The 19,238-nt window shown below is 41.3% G+C and overlaps 1 protein-coding gene across 3 annotated transcripts in view; it reads left to right on the top strand.

The window, feature by feature from the left end:
- The window catches only part of mpp2b (MAGUK p55 scaffold protein 2b), a 46,419-nt gene extending 27,444 nt beyond the window's left edge, over nt 1-18,975 (top strand). For all 3 annotated transcript variants that reach the window (XM_085465858.1, XM_085465859.1, XM_085465857.1), the window contains 11 exons: nt 629-729; nt 9,670-9,822; nt 10,054-10,209; nt 10,886-11,113; nt 13,966-14,097; nt 14,181-14,283; nt 15,305-15,373; nt 15,480-15,641; nt 15,782-15,984; nt 16,296-16,424; nt 17,571-18,975. In XM_085465858.1, coding sequence (XP_085321984.1) covers nt 629-729; nt 9,670-9,822; nt 10,054-10,209; nt 10,886-11,113; nt 13,966-14,097; nt 14,181-14,283; nt 15,305-15,373; nt 15,480-15,641; nt 15,782-15,984; nt 16,296-16,424; nt 17,571-17,747 — 1,613 coding nt within the window. In that variant the 3' untranslated portion in view covers nt 17,748-18,975. The remainder of the gene's footprint in view (nt 1-628; nt 730-9,669; nt 9,823-10,053; nt 10,210-10,885; nt 11,114-13,965; nt 14,098-14,180; nt 14,284-15,304; nt 15,374-15,479; nt 15,642-15,781; nt 15,985-16,295; nt 16,425-17,570) is intronic.
- Nucleotides 18,976-19,238: the final 263 nt, after the last annotated feature.

The raw sequence follows: 19,238 nt of genomic DNA, 5'->3' as shown, positions 1-19,238 counted from the left end.
ATTGGTTAGGGTTTAGCAGTCTGAGTTTACATCACAGAGAGAGAGGAGCATTCATGCATTCATGTTTCTCACTGAAGCTTCTCCACGAGCCAGAAAGTTCATTTCAAAACGAGACCGCTGAGTTATGGCTTATTAAAATCTATTCTTATCCAAGTTGTAAAACAGTGTTCTGATGGAAAAAAATGTTTATTCGCTGAGCAACTTCAGCAGCTGTGTTGTTGTATAGCTGGAGCGAGTTAGTGTGTGAATGTGTGTGTGCGTGTGCGAACTTATGTGTAGGAGAGAGGGAAGGAGGAAGTCGGGAGTTGTGGGAGAAAGATACTGCCACTTGTGACAGACTTAAGAGCAGAGTGACTGACAGAGGTGAAATTGCTTGGGAAAGGATGTGAGGCTGCTCCTCCTTTCCCTCCTCCCCTCCTCCCTTCTGCTCACTTTCCCTCCAGACTTCTTTCACTCGCGAATGAAGTATGAGCTACTGTATATGTGCTCCCTTTGTCTTTGAGGTGAGCTGTTCAGTCTGTTTCCCATGGGTAGCAGTGGAAGGTAGCACAGTAGTAGAGTGAGATAAACTCTGTTTTCTTTTTTTTGTGTGTTTTCTCTCTTTTTCCTTTTTTTGATGTTTGTATAGCCATGCATCAGGCCCTGGACACACTGAGTGACAGCACAAGTTCCACAACTGCCAATGACCTGGACCTCATCTTCCTCAAAGGCATCATGGAGAGCCCAGTGGTGAGAATGACTTCAATAAATAAATACATAAATAAGTGTGTGAAATGTGTGTGTGTGGCGTGGATGTGTTCTGCGGCTCTGCTGCAGAGGAGTTGTGAGGCAGTGGATTTGTGATGAAACTCTTAGCTCAGAACAGGTGATAAGAATTAATGGCCAAGTGGCGCTCCCTGACGCAGCACTGACCTACCTGCATTTTGTGTTGATCACAGATAGGCTTTATCGAGTGAGCCGTGACACTTGCACGGAAGATGAACACATCCAGTTGGTGCCTAAAAGCTGCTGGGAAGTGGTTTTCCACTACCATTACCATTGTGCCCATTACCATTAATGGAGGTCCCATATGACCGCATTGGCATGGACCTCATCGGGGCATTTCACTGGTGCATATCACTTTGTATTAGTTCTGGTGGATTATGCAACGTGATATCCCAAAGCAGTGCTGCTGCAGACCATTTATGCAAACAGTGTGGCACAGGTGCTGTTTCAGGTCATCTCTCGAGTCAGCATCCCGAAAAGATACTGACTGACCATGGCACATCGTTCATGTCTCGAAAGTAAAAGAACTGTATGAATTACTGGGCATTAAATCAGTTCGGACTGGCGTCTACCACCTTCAGACTGACGGGCTGGTGGATTGGCTGAATAAGACTTTAAAATTCATGATTCGTAAGTTCATTCATGAGGATGAGGATGGTGTAGCCCCATAGTCTATAGGGTTCTGTGTTGACTACCACAGAGGAATCAAGTGTCACGGTTTGACACTTATTCCATGCCCTGGGTCGACGAGCTCCTGGACTGGTTAGGCACTGCTCCCTTTTTCAGACACTGGATTTAACCAAGGCCTACTGGCAGATTCCCTTGTCTCCAGAGTCCAAGGAAAAGACAGCATGTTCCAATCCGTACAGTTTGTACCATTTTGCCACACTTCCAATTTTCTTTTTTTTCGAGTCCCAGACACTTTCCAGTGACTTATGGGCCGGGTGCTGCATCCACACGCTGCATATGCTGCGGCCTACCTGAATGATCCATCATCCATAGTTACACCTGGGTGGAGCATGTGCAGTGGATGGCTGGGGTCCTGGAGTGTCTGAGGCAGGGGCTCATTGCCAACCCGAAGTGCGCAGTTGGATGTATGTAGGTACAGTATTTGGGGTACCACTTGGGGGTGGGGGTTAGTCGGCTCGGCCGGATGGCTCCCCGGCCTCAGTCGGGAAGTGGTGGAACAGTGGCTTCAGTGGGAAGTGCCAGAAGACTGACAGAGCAGCTGGGACATATTTTGGTGATCAGTCGTGCTAATTCAGTTGCAACCTGGGACCGCTGTGCCAGTAACAAGTTGGGTGAAAAATTGTACAGAGCAATCTTGAAAAGTTGCATATATAACACAACGAGTAACTAACAGTGTGTACGTGTGGGTCATTCGTGTCACAGTGTGTATGTCTGTGTGATGTGGTAACATTGGGGACGTATTTTAAGTTAGATGCAAGTTTGTTTTAGAGAAAAATCACCAATATTGTAAGGATGCATATTTATAATTTTGAGTTCAGTAACACAGAATAAAATGTTAAAACTTCTGTGTTAGAAGTTTATTTCTGTATAGTCATTAGCCTGCCTTTAAACATATCTTAATTCTTTGTAGAACAGATTCAACAAGGTGCTGGAAACATTCCTGAGAGATTTTGGTCACATGATATTCACATGATAGCTGCACATAGTTGCTGCATATCTGTTGGGGGTACGTCCATGATGTGAATTTCCCATTCCATCACATCCCAAATGTGCTATGTTGAACTGGGATCTGGCGACTGTGGTATACATTGAACTCATTGTCATGTTCTTAAAAGCCATTCTTCTCTGACTTCTGGCATCAACAAAGCATTTACGCCCAGAGAACTGCCGCTCGCTTCCTCTCTTTTAGACCATTCTCTGTGAACCCCAGAGATGGCTGGGAATGTTGGGAAAATCCCAGTAGATCAGCACTTTCTGACCTCTCTGGCAACAGCAACCACGCCACATTTCGAGTCACTTAAAATCAGCTTTCTTTCCCATTTTGATGCTCAGGTTGAACTTCAGCAGTTTCTACATGCCTCAATGCACAGAGTTGCTGCCAAGTCTTTGTGTTTTCTCTTAAATTTTCACATCCTATGAAAAGCTTTAACACTGTTACATTAAAAGTCATTTTTGCCATGTTCTTTTTTTTTTTTTGGTTACTAAGCTACCTGGGTATTGGAGTTAAGTCTTTAAAATATCGTCAGTACATTTTTGAAATGACTATTCAACCAGATCCAAACTCTGTTATTTTAACTAAGCTTAAAATAACAGAGTTTGTCAGTTTATTAGCACAGAGATTGATTCTTCTGAATTAGACGAGCCAGGTAAGCATCTAAAACTTAAGAAATTAAGATTCACTGTGCATGGCTTTTCTGATTAATCTCAGAAAAACTGGAAACTTTTGTGGACTACATTAAAAGCTAAGCTTTAATAACCACCCACAATTCTATTCTGAATATTATTTCAAATTGATTTATTATTGTGCTAGCCCCATGTCAGGCTGACGCCTGTCCAGGGTGTACCCTGCTTCTCGCAATCTGGTAGCTGGGATAGGCTCGAGCTCCTCCCTCGCAACTTTAATAACAATAAACGGAAGAGAAGGGACGGATGGATTTACTAGCATGTTTTAATTTGACTTTTCATGGGAGTTTTAGAATTCCTATCCGGTTGTTCAGTCTGACGTCACTAGCCGTGTCTGGGTCTAAACTCTGCTGCAGGTCCATATATCAAACGATCACTGTGGCATTACTGAGAGTTGAAAAACTGTCTAAAGTCTTTCATCTTTAATAAAATGATCAGCGTTCTGCTCTACCAGGTGTAACAATTGAGTTTAACATCCAGGCATCCATGAAAACGGAATTTATGACATTTAACGGAGTTAGAAGTTAGCAGGGAGTTAGCTCGCTAGCTTCTATCTAAATACAATATAGCATGCCCTGACTGCGGGGTTTTGGAAACAAATTAAAACGTACAGCTCTGTTATCACTTCCAGCATAAATGAAGACAGAAAACTAAACAGCAGTAATGTTTGTAGGGTTACTGAAGTTGGGCTAGCTGGTATATAATGATGTGCTGCGTGACCGCTAGCGACACAGCTACGTTAGCATAATATAAACAAGCTAACTTTTTTTTCCACTCGATAAAAGTTACCGTGAGTGTTCTCGGTGGTCAGGAACAAATGTAATCACATGGCAGGATGCTGTAAAAGGACCAAACTTCAGCCAGGAGAACAACTGAGATAATCCATCCACAATACGAGGTTAGTCATTCATATACTGCTGCATGGGCTGGGCTGTAGTTACACCCTAAGGTTTTAAAAACTGAGCTTAAATAAATGATTAGCGGTAATAAAAGCCGAGGGAGGTCAACAGTGATCACTGACTGTTTTAGGAGCTTTTTGAGATCAAATAGAAGAAAATACATAACATTAAACATGTTAACAACACAAAAGCCATATTAAACGCAGACTACTTTAGACCCGGAAGTAGGATTCGTCGCGTCATCACTGAACAACCGGATTGCAAGAAGACTAGAAAAAAAAACTTTGTACCTGCCTACTTGTTTAAATTTTACCTCTTTACGAAGCACACATAGCCTCTCTTTATTGCTTAGCAGTATTATTAGCATGTTTTTTTTTTTTAAATTTGGGGTTTACAACTTCTCTCAGTGGTTTGAAGTGCTTGAAGTTTAATTCAGAAAGCTAGAATAAACATTAATATTTTGAGGAATTTGCCCCCCTTACTGGAGACAAATGAGAACAAGATACTGGCCATTAAAGTTTGTTTGCCTCATAAACACTCCCATTAATAGAGATTGGGAGAGCCAGCTGAGCATGCTCAGCAGGGGCAGGAACCAATTTTGTTGATGCTGTGCAAACTTAAACCCAGCTAACGCACACCTCTGGCTTATGTCACTGCTGTTGGCACAGGTGGAGCTTGTTTCTAGGCGTTTCATTGTTGCAGCAGGTTGAATGGATTCCAGAAAATATGCAAAAATACACAAAAAGGTTAAATGTGTCTCTGCACATAACAAAAAATAACAGATAAACATATATTTCTTTTTTTTTTAGAAGTATTAGCATTCCTATTCTTTCAAACCTGTCAGTCATTTAAACAACACACATGAAGGGAACAGCCCACGTATTCTTGATTTATTCAGTGCAGATGGCAGTAGCAACTCTAATGATCACTAAAAACATGAAGTAGATTAGATTAGACATAGATTTAAAATGTATTTATTTATTCAAAAAGCTGTGCTCATAAGAGATGAGACATGTTCCTTATAACTCTCTTTATATTTACTGCATTGAAAATGACTCACTTGCACATTTTGCATAGGCTTGACAAGCTCTCTGTACATTATAATGCCTGTGTGGTTTTCACACACAGAATGTTTTGATGCCTTCTTCTTTCACTGCGAAATGTGACAAAAATATGACTGTGGAATTGGTTGTATCCAGCCTTGGTTTGAGCTGCTGCTCTACTAAACAATCTGCTAGACTTAGCGTTCAGCGTTCATCAGTTTTTAATGAGACTTCCAAAATCTAAAATGTAAAAGGAGAACCTTACACCTTGTGATACTCGCTACTAAAGTATTACAGCAAAGAAGAAACAAGGATGAAAAAGGCTGCCATGCCACTGAAACATCTTTGATTTACTCTACATGCACTCTTCTTTTTTTGTCATCAGTGAAAATAAACATGTTCAGTTTATACAGATTGCGTTTGGATTAAAGAGAGAGAAAATCAGTGTAGTCGTGCCTACAACATCATCCTTTTGTCCAAGAAAATTCAGACATGACTGGCAGTCTTTTTTTTTTTTTTTTTTTTGTCTAGACTGGTAAAATATTTACTGTATCAATAATAGAGCAGGTGCCATCAACAATTCAGTAACTGGATATTTTTCCATAGGCCTGATTTTAGTGACAGTCAGCTGTTTCTCTACGATGCCTTAGTGTGGATCCTTGCATTTCTTCAATCATCACGATGTATACTTGCACATGGGCTGCATGGCTGAATAACCGAGCTGATTTCTCAAAAACTATAAAGTAGTACTCTCCATGCACATGATGAGAGATGCAATTTCTTAGCTGTCCTCATGCAAAACCAGCCCTAGGTCATTCTTATTCAAATGGAGGTACAGGGTATAGCTTTTTGAAGTGAATGGAGCTGAGTGGAAGAGCTGAGTGGTGCCAGACAGTTTTTTTTTCGCAGTTTCATCTCACTACGTCTTCCCCTCCCACTTCTTGCCAAGAGCAGAATTTTTCTCATCCCTTTTTAAAAACCTGGACTTTTTTCCCCAAGCAACAGGAGGATAAGGAAAAAGCTTCCCGTTGTGCACTGCAAAGACATGCAAGAAAAAAGTATGTGTAATTTAAAGTATAGACAGAGAGTTAATTTTTCCTTATATTTGTGCTGCTAAGAGTAAAGTTGAAGTTGTTTCTCTGTCCAGGGAGATGCTCCTTGCATCCTTTCTCTCTCTGTGTCCCTTTCTGTTGCTTCGTTTTTGGTATGCTTTGAGGCATGTTTGTGTGTGTGAGTGCGTGGCAAGAGCATGACCCTGCTATTTGTGCCGAGTGTCTTAGAGACATACAGTCCCAGTGTATTGATGAGCATCCTCATAAAAGATTCATCTGATGCAAGCTGTGAGTCTTGGTGAAGGATTTAAGAAGGATTTCCTGGACGGTGGATTCCCTTTGACTCGTGGTGGATCTATAAACACTTAACGAGCTTTTGCTTGATGTGCTGAGAGACCGAGAAAATGCTAACAGAGAGACGGGGACGATAGAGCGAGTGTTCATGTGTGCACGCTTATGGCACGGTGGCTGCAGTTATGCTAATTGCACAGAACAATGCAATCAGCACAACCCACAGTTCTATAAAGAATCAGAATCATGATTACAGGACATTTAGCAGATATTGATAAGAGGAGCTGAAGCTCGAATATTCAGTTGCAGCGCTTCATTATTATCAGTTTTGTGGTACTGACTCAGCACCTGGCTCTCTATCTAACAGAGTAGTCGGAACTATTAAAGTAGTTAGGGCGACTAAATGAGCCGACGCTTGCTTTGACACTTTCAGCTTTGTACCTCGTGCTATTTAATCTAATTTCTAAGCCGTCACATGCCGCCTGTTCAGACTATTAATGAGACTGCGGCGTCTTGGTAAAACAATGCCACGTGGCTCTGAAATAATGAACCTTGGTACTACTCACAATGGCTTCTGCAAAGTATCTTTCTATAATACAGCAACTCTCTGGCTCTGTGGTTATCCATGACCTCCTGCACCATCAACTTGGCACACAGTGATATATATTGGGACCCTGAAGGTTCTAATCTATATTAGATATTAAGGCATCATTGTGTTGCCCAGCAACCAACCACTAACAGGCTAAATTGACCAATTTTTAGGATCTTTGCACCTGTAACACCTTATAAAAATTTTTTATATTTGAATGATATATGTGATTTAATATGGTGCAATCACATTGCCTGGCAACCACCTAACAACAGATTAATGTAAATGGACCAAACAGTGCTATAGCATGGGATTATTTTAAAATAAGGTCCTCATGTCTCACAAACCTGGCATTCAGTTTATGTTTATTTCTATAGCTGACATAGAGGTCCTGTTGAATTACAGCTGATATCTTAGGCAAAGGCAAGGAAATTGTCTCATGCAGCTTGTAAAATGGCAAAAATGAGAGAGTGAATTTTTACAGACTAATATAATTGTAACACTGCTGCGCCAGCTTTGTTAACTGGTTGTCTTTAGAGCACCAGTGCTCATTAGCCTTGATTGCTGAAAAGCCTAGATAAAGAGTTGTACTACTGGTTACTAGGGGTGGGAGAAAATGTGGATACTTATCAGAGTCTCGGTACACTTCAGCCAAATATGAATATTTTTATTTTAACATGGGCTTGCTCTAAACGGATTATCCATCCATCCATCCATCCTCGAGGATTAACACAGATGGCCAATTTAGAAATATTTGACTTAGAGTCATAAGAGTCCTGACCTACTATGGTGGTGCTTATTAAATGTATGAAGGTCAAATAAAGCGATGCTAACTCACTTGCAGTTGAAGAAAAAGAAAAAGGAGAAACTCTTTTCCTCAGATTACTTTTTATACCCCTCAGCTATAAAAGGCTGGCAGGGTATTGTTGGCCACTGGCTGGGTGGGCAGGCGGCGTTGACACCCAAGTTTGTGAATGTGATAGACGAGGTGAAGTAGGAACTTTAAGTTATTAAGTTACTTAGTTGTTATTTAGTTACTTTTTAAAATAAGCAGTCTGTTACTGTAACCATGCCACTGCATTTTCTTCTTACTTGTTACTTCCGTCCATGACTTCTAGGCATTCTGCTGAGCTCGTGGATATGGTTGCGTTAGCAGGCTTGTTAAGGTCAGTTAGTGAGGTGGCAGAGAGTTTTCATGTGGCAGTATTTGCATCACTTTATGCCAGAGGGATAAAATGTTGCTGCTGTTGCTGCATCTCTGAAACTGCAGCGAATAGCTTTTAGGTCAGCTTGAGTTGTCACTCTGAGGGGAATTAATAGTCCTGCATGCTGGGCATGTGATTGAAGAGGTGCTGCCAATGACAGCTCGCTCTGCAGGTTAAGTCAGGATTTCCAGAAGTAGATGAATGGTAGGATGGACACTGTAACACATAGGTAAGGTCATGGCAATGTTTTCTTTAAAATTTATTTTATTTTATGTGGAAGTTTTCTTGCGTACTCTTATCATTAGGTAATACTATAATCTAAGAGATTGCTTTTTAACTGTGCTGAAATTACTTCTAAAAGGAATGCCACTCATCACCAGAGAATAAATGTGTTATTACTGCAGTTTTCAGAGTAGATGTTTTTCTTCACTTACACAGATCTGGTTTTTTTTGTGTCAATCGCATTGTGTGTATACCAGTTATTCCTACTTCTACTCTCTGCTCATACTATGTTGTTCCTTAAGGTTAGAAAAGAGCTGCGTGCTTGCTCGAATGCCTGAAGATAAAACCTTGTATCCCTCTGTGTGTAGTACCGTGTAGTTAAGTACACAGATTTATGTGTTTGACTGAATATCTGTGGATCTGTTTGTGCGTTTACGTGTAAGTTTCTTGTCCCCCGGCATGGATCCTTCATCTCATCCTCAGCAAACAAACATTTTAGCTGCCAGGGTAGTAGTCAGTCCCACCACACAAATACTCTGTGGGATTGCCTAACAATATGAATCTACAAGCACAGCACCGGTTAGTGTGCAGTTGCCAATTGTGTCACTGTAAATGATTGCATTTGCATTTGGTTTTTGAAAAACAGTCTGCATGTAATTAAGTTCTGTAGCAACTGAATGGTTTGCAGAGCATAGCACGGTGTACCATAGAGAGGTTTAACCTAGAGTCAAGAGTCACATGATAAGTTTGCTCACTCAGAGCCAGAGGTGTGGAGACCTTGTGTACGTCTATCTTTAGCAGCAGGGGAGCGGAAAGTGAAAAATGAATGCTCCCTGAAATATTGATGTCTCACATCATACCTTGAAAAACCTGCAGGGTACATGTTTCTGCTCAACTTGGTGCCTGTAGTTATTTATTTTTATTTTTGTATCATCAAGTCACCATTTATGAACACAGGCTGTGCGCTTGTCTCTGCAGGAGCTTGGATTGAGGTTACTTGGTTTTGTTTTGTTTGCTATTGTGCTCTTTGCTACTTCTGCTTTGCTAAATTTGTTGTAACTTGACAAGCTACTTTGCTGCACTCATTAAAAATAAAATAAAGTAGGAGATTGTGTAGTTTTGCTCCATCAGTGGAAAATACACACAACACGTAATAGGAGAGACAGGTAATGGACTGAGATTGGAAGGATAGCCTGGAGTAACATCTGTCTTATATTAATCGAATCCTAGGCTCATGAGCGATTTGAGGAACCCAAGCTTGAAGCTGTGCGTGAGAACAATGTGGAGCTGGTCCAGGACATCCTCAAAGAGCTGAGCCCGCTCGCGAACAGAAGCCAGGCAGCTGATGAACTTGTTCGCATCCTGAAGGAACCCCACTTCCAGGTCTGGAAAACACGACACATCCCTCACATCAAATTTTAATTTGAATAAACCAGCACTTGTCTAGCTTTTTAAGCTTCGTGAAACATGATTTCCCTTACTGGAGCTGCAGTACTTTGTTGCTCTGATGGCAGAGCCTCACTGATGAGAGCAAGACGAGATAATTTTTTGCAGTTTATGTAATGTGTATTACGTCTTCATGTGTGATTACATCACCTGTCGGTATGTTCACAGTCCCTCCTGGAGACTCATGATTCTGTGGCATCCAAAAACTATGAGACTCCACCACCGAGCCCCTGTTCATTCATGGACGCAGCCCTCAACAACCAGCCGGTTCCTCCAGACGCAGTCAGGATGGTCGGCATCCGTAAGGTGTCTGGTGAGCACCTGGTAAGTCTGCTCAGTAAAGAAAACCTGCAAAGTGTAATCATTAAGGCTGGATTGAGCCTGACTATAAACTGTAAGCAGATAAAACACCCCAGAGAAGTGGAGGATTTATGCTTTGGGTGGAGCATATGCACTCAGTATAATGAGATTTTTCTCTACCATTGTTAAAAAGAGACAAAAGTCAGATTTATGCGGCATTGTAGCGCTAAATTAGTGTGATTTATGTCCACGGTGAGCAGGCACATACGGATAATTTGATGATAACTTTGCCAGATGCCCTATTGTCTCACTTTCTGCACACAAACTCTCTGCCATCTTTCTCGGATCAACCAATCACGGGTCAGAGGTGACGAGACATTAGTTTAAGATAAAAAAGAAAAATAAGGTGCAATAATAGTGATTCAATGTTAAAGCAAGAAGCCTGAAATATATCTCTTTAAGCCTAAATGTCTTTCTAATATAACAGTAGATATGTTTGCATCTGTTGGCTTCCTAATTTCAGCTCAAGTGATTTTACCATTGGCTTCATCCCTCACAATTAAATTAAACACTCACCCCCACTCGTCTCTTAAACCACTTTACAGTGGAGGGCATTGCCAGGCTGTCCCCCTGGGTCTCCTTCTCTAGTTAGCCTGCATGAAAAATAATTATTACACTGAGACTCTGTACATGTGCACAGGGAGTGACTTTTCGAGTAGAGAGCGGCGAGCTGGTGATTGCCAGGATCCTCCACGGTGGCATGATTGACCAGCAAGGTCTGCTTCATGTTGGCGACATCATCAAGGAGGTGAACGGCAAAGAGGTCGGCAACGACCCCAAAGTCCTCCAGGAAATGCTGAAGGACGCAAGCGGCAGCGTTGTACTGAAGATCCTGCCCAGCTACCAGGAGCCGCACACACCTAGACAGGTCGGTCATTTTTAGGAGTGTTTACAAAGCAAACCCGATTCAAAGCTTTGCTTCAAATCAAGTTAAATCTGTGCAGTTAAAACTTGTTCTGCAAACTCTGCTGCATCATAGCTGTTGCTCTTTGATCACACATGAAAGATCCCCAAAATACCTAAATGTCACAAACTGGAGCTGGAAATAAATATAAAAAGGACACTTTAATGGAACTTTCTGTGCTCGAAATGCTTTGATCTTCCACATTTAAGCTTCTGTTTTTGTTAAAGTAGAATACATTGTGGAATAAATATTGCATAAAAAGATTCAATTGATTTAAAAGTATACAGTCATTTTCATCAGTAAGCACCACTTAATGTCCTCCCTGGCATCCACCCTGCTATCTATAACCTTGCACGCTGTGCCAGGAATCATTATGTAATACCATAATGGGACTTTTTAGATAACACTGGCTATTTAGCTTTAATATGTGCATTACAGCTTTGTCACTTATCCAAATGCAGAGCAGTTTTCCTGCACCCATGCATAATGGATCTGTAATTGAAATCGTCATGAGCAAGCTAGAGAAAGATCTCACAGGCAGCTTATAACGCAGAGGATCCCCTTCATATGTTTGCCTTTTTTTTCATTATTTCAGATGCCACAGTTGATTGACTATCAAATGTTTGCAGGAAATTGCTTGGTGTAGTGCTTAGTTATTAGTTGATGTCAGTGCTCTCCTCTGGTTATGTTAGCTGATGAGCATTAGCTTTCTAAGAATCAGACTCTGATCAAACTGAAACCCGCTCACCGAGTTTAGTATTGAGGGGAAATTGAAAGGTTATCTTGCCTGGTAAATTTTTGCCAATAGGATGCAAGGATGAGAGGATGCAGTGTACACAACACTGCTACTGATTGGCCTCTGCGAAGAGGAAAAATGCAGTGAATCTTGAGAAGCTGGACTAAATAAATTCTTTATGTCTAACCAACATATACAAAAACATCGTTTATAAGAAAAGAATGGTAAATGGTAAACGGCCTGTATTTGTATAGGTGAAAAAAAATCCAGCTTATATATGAGATTATACTATAAAGATAGTTTGCAGTTAAACTGTTTTTGTGTTCACCACCTACTAGAAATGTATTTTTATAGTCCTTTAGTGTGAAGAAAGCTGTGATTTTACAAAGCTTACGATCTCCTAATTTATTGGTTCAGACATGCATGACAGAATAAACTTTAATATCTTTGGTTTAATTTTCCTCCTGAGGAAAAAGATATATCATGAGGACAAAATTTTAAGACACCTGTTTCTGACTAGATTTGTGTGAAAAAAAATGTCTATTTCTGTCTATTTCTTAATTCCGGGATTTAATTAATCAAATACAAGTGATGCTTTGGCCTCAGTGCGTGCATCAGGTTACTGTCACACTAAGACGGGTTTCTCACTCTCATCTTCACACATGCACATTTGTAAAGGACCAATAGTATCACGTTTAAACCACAGATAGCATAAACCAACATGGTGATGTCTGAAACACTCAACTCTATGACTTCAGAAACCAGTGCCTGTCTTTTATACTGTCTGTGAATTAAACTCATTAGGTAAGTTTAATTCCAGGGGTGTGTTTTATTCCAGAACCACGATCTGTTTCTAAACCTAACCTCATTAGTTTTGGTGTAAAAACCAGACCAGCAGCTGAACATGAAAGTAAACAAAACAGCAGGGAGTAAAAACAAAACAAAACAAACTCCTTGAAAAGACTACGGCCAACAAATCACCATCCCTCCCTTATACACTCTAATGTGTCAAGGCACTGACTTCAAAAGACACCTTGTGCGTATCTTTACGATGGTAGCAGAACCTTACAGAACAGAAGTATTTCACACATTAGGATGATAGCACCCTGCACCAAAAGACAGCGTTCAGTCTGGCAAAATTGCTGAAAGAGGGCCTTCACGTATAAGAGAAATCACCTCCTTTCCATTCAGCACCTCAGAAGAGTCTATCCTCAGGTATAGCTCTTCATGGATTTCAAAAGATGCAGATTTCTTTGTAAGAATACATATCTCCGGCATACATTATGGTCTAAAAGCCTTCGCTTTGTTGAGGGTTTAGTTTTCCTTTTTTCTATGAAAGCTGCCCTACTTAAATACTTAAGAGAAATCTGTGCGCAGGAGACATTAAAGAATGATTGGTTGTGCTCGCACAGTTAAGAGCTGTGTAGGTGGACGCACAGCGTATGTGGTGTCGATGCTACGATTAGAGTTGTACCCAGAAGTCTCAGTGTAATCCAGCTGTCCAGGCCTGGAGCTTGGTTGTAACGCTGGCGACTAAACTCAACTGACAGCTCGCTTTGGCTAAAGGAGAATATGCGTTTGTCCGTCTGTCTGTCGTGTCCTTACAGAGGGAAGGACGCACGCACGCAAAGGCAGTACGGTACAGGATGGCAAAGCCCATTTTATGTTCATGCATCAGTTCAGAAAAGAGACGACGTCAAGCGCAGAGGGGGGAGGAGGGGATGGTTGCCATGGCTACAGATTTTGGCTCTCTCTTTATTTCTCTCTCCCTCTTTTTCTCCATGTTTTTTTTTTTTTTTTTTTTTTTGTCTCAGTCCATCGACTCCTTGTCCTATCAGTGGGGGTTGGGATAGATGGTTTGGTTTATGAGCTGAATCCTGCAGGCTTGAGCTGTCGGAAGAGCGAGCTGGGAGATAGGGAAGGCTTTACATGGGCTAGGGCTGTTTCATATTGATGGACAGTCGGTCATCCAGACCATCTAAGCCGATCACGTGTACACACAGGAAGCATCACGATTCTATATTCGGTGTAAAAGGTTTGACTGACATGTTCCCTCTCTCTAATGTAATTATTCATTCAGGCCTTTGTGAAGTGTCACTTTGATTACGACCCGTCTCATGATAACCTGATTCCATGTAAGGAGGCGGGGCTTAGCTTCAACAGTGGGGACATTCTGCAGATCTTTAACCAGGAGGACCTCAACTGGTGGCAGGTTAGTACAGCCACATGTGCGTATTTTAGTCACATAAGATGTTTCAATTTGTTAGCCGCTTCATGTGCGTTTCCCCTTCGTAGGCCTGTCATATAGAAGGTGGCAGCGCAGGTCTAATTCCAAGCCAGCTACTTGAGGAGAAGAGGAAGGCTTTTGTGAAGAGAGATCTGGAGCTCGCTACTACAGGTACACCTATTAGCGGTATGCAGCAGAGCAGAGAAGCGCTTCTCATTATGCAGATTCGATACAGGCTCCTCACTGCACAAACACCCCGGCAACAAAGCCAACATCTGTTCCTCTCCATATCATACAAGTGCTTCATCTGGCGCTGTTCGCTCATCCTCCTCTCACCTCTTCAGTCTGCTCCTCAGTCAGAGAGCGCTGATCTGGTAATGAGCATCGGAGTGACTCAGGTGGCCTGATCCAATCTGTTGGTTATTAAGCTGCAGGGTCTGACATTCAAGCGCTACCCCTCCTCGACAAGAAGGCTTGATTGAGGAGCGGTGATAAGACAACGGTCCGTAAAATCTGATCAATAATGATCTCTCCTCTCATGAGACGTGGCGTGAAAAGAGGCCGTGTTTCTTTAGATTTGACTGCTCTGCTCTGCTCAGTGGCAACAAAACAGGTGGTGAGTCATAGCCAGCTGCATACCCTTCACTTGTAGAGGAGAGGAAGATGACAGTCCAACTGTACTGCCCTTGGAGCTCAGGAAGGACACAGCTGTCTATCAGCATGTTTTCCACATATACCAGCAGAGAGAGAATGAAACATTTGGAAATTGATACAATAATGTTTATCCACTGATCTATATAGTTGGGACACAATATTTAATAATTAGAACTATAGCTGTTCAGAACAAAGTCACAATTATTTTTTGCCCTACTTTGACAAGGTAAATTTGTCATCAGGATAGTACTGAGTATATGAGTACTCGTGATTCCAAGTATTACTTTCCTTCTAGAAGATACTCTCTCCTATGCCAAATAATCTGCCGCACAGACGGTCAGCAGATCGTGCAGTCACAGGTGTCCCTGGCAGCAGATTGGTTGTATGCAACTAATTAGTATTGGCGCACAGTGCCATCTAGTGGTCTCTGTAAAACCCTCCCATGCTTTACATTTTCATCAGCTCTTGGAGTGTTTTCAGAAGTATTTTGTTAAGTGGTTGAAGGTTTGATGTTGCTTTTCTCTCTGCTCTGTCTCAGGTCCTCTTTGTGCAGGAGTGGTGGGTAAGAAGAAGAAAAAGATGATGTATTTGACCACCAAGAATGCAGGTAACTTTATATGAGCTTTGGGCAAAATGATCCACTACCTTGTGATTTTTTTATTTTATTTTATTTTTTCTTGTCTCAGTTTGACTTATTATTACTTCCTGATCAGAATTTGATCGTCATGAGTTGCGGATCTACGAGGAGGTTGCCAAAGTCCCGCCCTTCAGGAGGAAGACTCTGGTTCTGATCGGAGCTCAGGGTGTCGGCCGTCGTAGCCTGAAGAACAAACTGCTGGTGTCAGATCCCCAACGCTATGGCACCACAATCCCCTGTGAGTAAAGCTATCATCACACGACGCCATACTCACCAGTAAAAGCACAAGCAGGTTTTTGTTGTAGCTGAAGTTGAACCTTTAGTGCAGATCAGTTAAAAAAAAAACCCAAGATGTTTCTGTTTATTGCAATGACCCAGTCACCTCTAGAAAACCAAAGGTGGATGAGAGAGATGGCCAGATGTACTCCTTTATGAGCCGCAGCGAAATGGAATGTGACATCAAAAACGGGCGTTTCCTGGAGCACGGCGAGTATGACGGGAACCTGTATGGCACAAAGATCAGCTCCATACACGATGTGATAGAAACAGGAAAGATCTGCATCCTGGATGTTAACCCACAGGTAGAGGAAACAGCTTTACCTTCTTTATTTGGTTACACTTTAATTTCTCCAGGATAGAACAGCTTGTGGCTGCTGAATTGCTTTCAGTCTTTTCATCAATGTTTATCCAAGAGGATCTCTTAATGATCTGCATCCACTCAGATAATTATTTTTACACATCTTATTAACTAAGTCAGAGGAAGACGCTGCAGGTGTTTTTTTAATGGGATTCTTAGCTTTTCTATTGGATTTGTTTGAGTGTTTTTGCTCATTTGCGGCAAAGGGATGCAGTGATTGTAAAACATCTGTACTGTTTCTGCTTTTCTCTTAAGGCTATTAAAGTCCTGCGGACATCTGAATTCCTGCCCTACGTTGTGTTCATCGAAGCCCCAGACTTTGAGGTCCTCAAAGCTATGAATAGGTCGGCAATTGAGTCAGGAGTTGTCACAAAACAGTTAACAGTAAGTCTGTGCTTTCATTCGTTCTCTACCAAGATCATTAGAGGCCCACAGTAACAAATGAGATGTAGCTGTTGGCTCTATGGTTTGATGCGACCCCTGTGTTGCTGGAAACAGCTCATATCAGTTACTCTGGTGGAGCATTCAAGATCTGACAACATCTGAACCAAAACATTTGATGTGTTCCGGTAATTTTTTGCGCAATGTAGAAATATATATTTAAACTTGTAGCAAAAGTCTTTGCACATTTCCACCCCAAAACACATGTTATTATTTATTTAGTTAAGTTATTTCTTATTTAAACTGACTTTAATGCTTTCTTTATGTGCTCCTTTGGTGCACTCGCTTCCACTGCCGCTGGTATATTTAAATTGCTCACCTGAAGTCCTGACAGGTTCTAAACATTTGAACTGTGTGTGCTGCAATTTCACTTTGGACCTATAATTTGTTCAGAAAGCAAACATCACACTCTGTATCAAATGAATCCTTCATGTTAACAGAGATCATATCTCAAACCTCAGTCTTCGATTGAGTGTCCGAGCCTGAAGGCAGGTTGCCTGAGGTCAGGAGAAACACACCAAGGACACTTGTCATTTTGTGCGAGCACATTTGTCCTCCAGGGTCAGGTCATCAGTGCAGAGGAAGTATCTGAAGCAGGACATGCAGCAGAAACTGTGGTTCACACTGTTCACACAGCAGGAGTTTTCTTCACAATCATTGGTCATTGCCCACTCTACTCACCAGATTGAGACTCTTGTGACTGTCTGCTCTGACAAAATAAAATTTTAGTTGAAAAGTAGCTGTTTGGACACACCTGCATCACACACCAAAATGGGGAAAAGGTCGTAGCATGATTTCCAGAGAGCACTTTAGAAATAGAAACCTCGCTGGAAGCAGCCCAAAGAGGCGACCTTTAAGGAGAAACCGATCAAATTGACTTGAATCAGGTAGAGTTGTAAAAACTTTATGACCATGACTTGTTGTTGCATGGATTTTTGCAGTTTGAAAAATATATATTGGATTTGCTCGCTGTGGGTCGTGAAAGTTCTCTGGTTTCTTAACATTATGTCCACTCCCTTGGTGTCAGTAGCTTTAACAGTGTTTACAATTCTGTCCTTAAAGCACTTCTCCCTGACACACTCCTTTCAGGACTCAGAACTAAAGAGGACGGTGGATGAGAGTGAGCGCATCAAGAGAGCCTATGGACATTACTTTGACCTTTGCATCATAAACGACGGCCTGGAGGCGGCGTTCCGAAGTCTACGGCTTGCGCTGGAGAAACTGTCGACAGAGCACCAGTGGGTGCCTGTCAGCTGGGTTTTCTGATAGTCACTGAGAGCTCGCCAGCAAGGTGCCAAGGTCACAGGCCAAAGGTTGAGGGACGATACATCACTGGTAGCTCCAGAGGGGGGGTGGGGTGGGTTGTTTCCACATGCAGCTATTGGTGGCAGAGGCGTGTGGTGAAGAAGCGGATACACTGCAGAAGACCAGCCTCATGTAGAGCATTGTTTTTTGTACAAAGTTAGTGTTCCTCTGTTGAGCCTAAGGTCAAGTTGTACTTTATTTGTCAGAACTGGAATAAAGCTCTATTGATGTTTGTAAAGAAGGACTTAGAGGTAATTATGAGGTTCAGTGCAATAGTGCGAGTGAGTGTGCGTGTGTTATCATAAATGTGGATATAGACTTAGAGTAATCCATATGTTTTGCAAGTAACAGTGCTATGTTGGAGGTTTTCCTTGAAGGACATTTAACGTTTTAGCCTTTGAATCTTAAATACTTTATGTAGTGTAATGTTTACATTGGATCGGTAGGACAGATTGGTTAAGGATAAAAGATACCAAATGTCATATTTGTATCAAATTCTCTATATTTTATTTGATCATACAGTATGATTGTATGTGTTCAGAACTGTGCGTAATCTCGTTTGTGTCCACAGATTTGAAAACTGAACAGCAATAGATCATTTTGAAGATACATGCAATACACACGAGATACCCTAATGTGCACACACACACTCTCATATATATATATATATGTATATGTATACAGAAACAGAGTGAGACCTTCTGCAGTATTCCTGAAGTCTCAGTTTGTTTTATTTGCTTTTCAATGTTGAATACGTTGAACATTTCCTGTCCCGTGCTGGTAAAGCTCTAGTTTGTTTGACAGTTAAAGGATCCAGCCAGTGGATCACAGCGTGTCACTTCTGTCTGCTTGATTCTGTCGGACTTGTATTTATAGCACTGAGAACACTTAAGCTCTATTAAGAAAAAGAAAGAAAAATACCTGACGAAGTAGCCTACAGTATGCACTGATTGTGTAATGAAGGCGAACGTGTAACCTAACATTGCTGGTTGGCTAGTTGATGGAAGTTTTTTTGTTATTTTGATGTACAAACAGTAAAAATATTTATCAGTGGCTTCGATTTAATGCTTACTTTTGCCTTAACATGGTTGAAAAGCCAAGGAAACGCTATATTTTTTCATCATGTAACATTTCACTTCTATCACTGTACATGTTACTCAGAAAATTAAAAAAAAATTCTGGCAACGTATTCATTGTTTATGTTATTTTTCCTTCAACCTGTACGTACTGTATTGTAATAAAGAGTATATAATGCAACATATAGAAATACATGGTGCTTTTATGGTTCTACCAGGGATCTACTACACTGTAGTCTGAATCTTCCTGTAACGACTATTAAAAATTGAAATAGAGAATATGCATAGTGCATAATCATTTTTAAACTTCAAGTTATATTCAATAAAAGAGAAAACAACACTGTTTTAAATGCATATATGAGACATAATACATTCT

Source organism: Copadichromis virginalis, linkage group LG8 (genome assembly GCF_057382275.1).
Source record: "Copadichromis virginalis isolate Kocher_CV1m ecotype Utaka linkage group LG8, C_Virginalis_male_GT1.1, whole genome shotgun sequence".
NCBI lineage: Eukaryota > Metazoa > Chordata > Actinopteri > Cichliformes > Cichlidae > Copadichromis > Copadichromis virginalis.
This window is presented reverse-complemented; position numbering and strand designations above follow the sequence as displayed.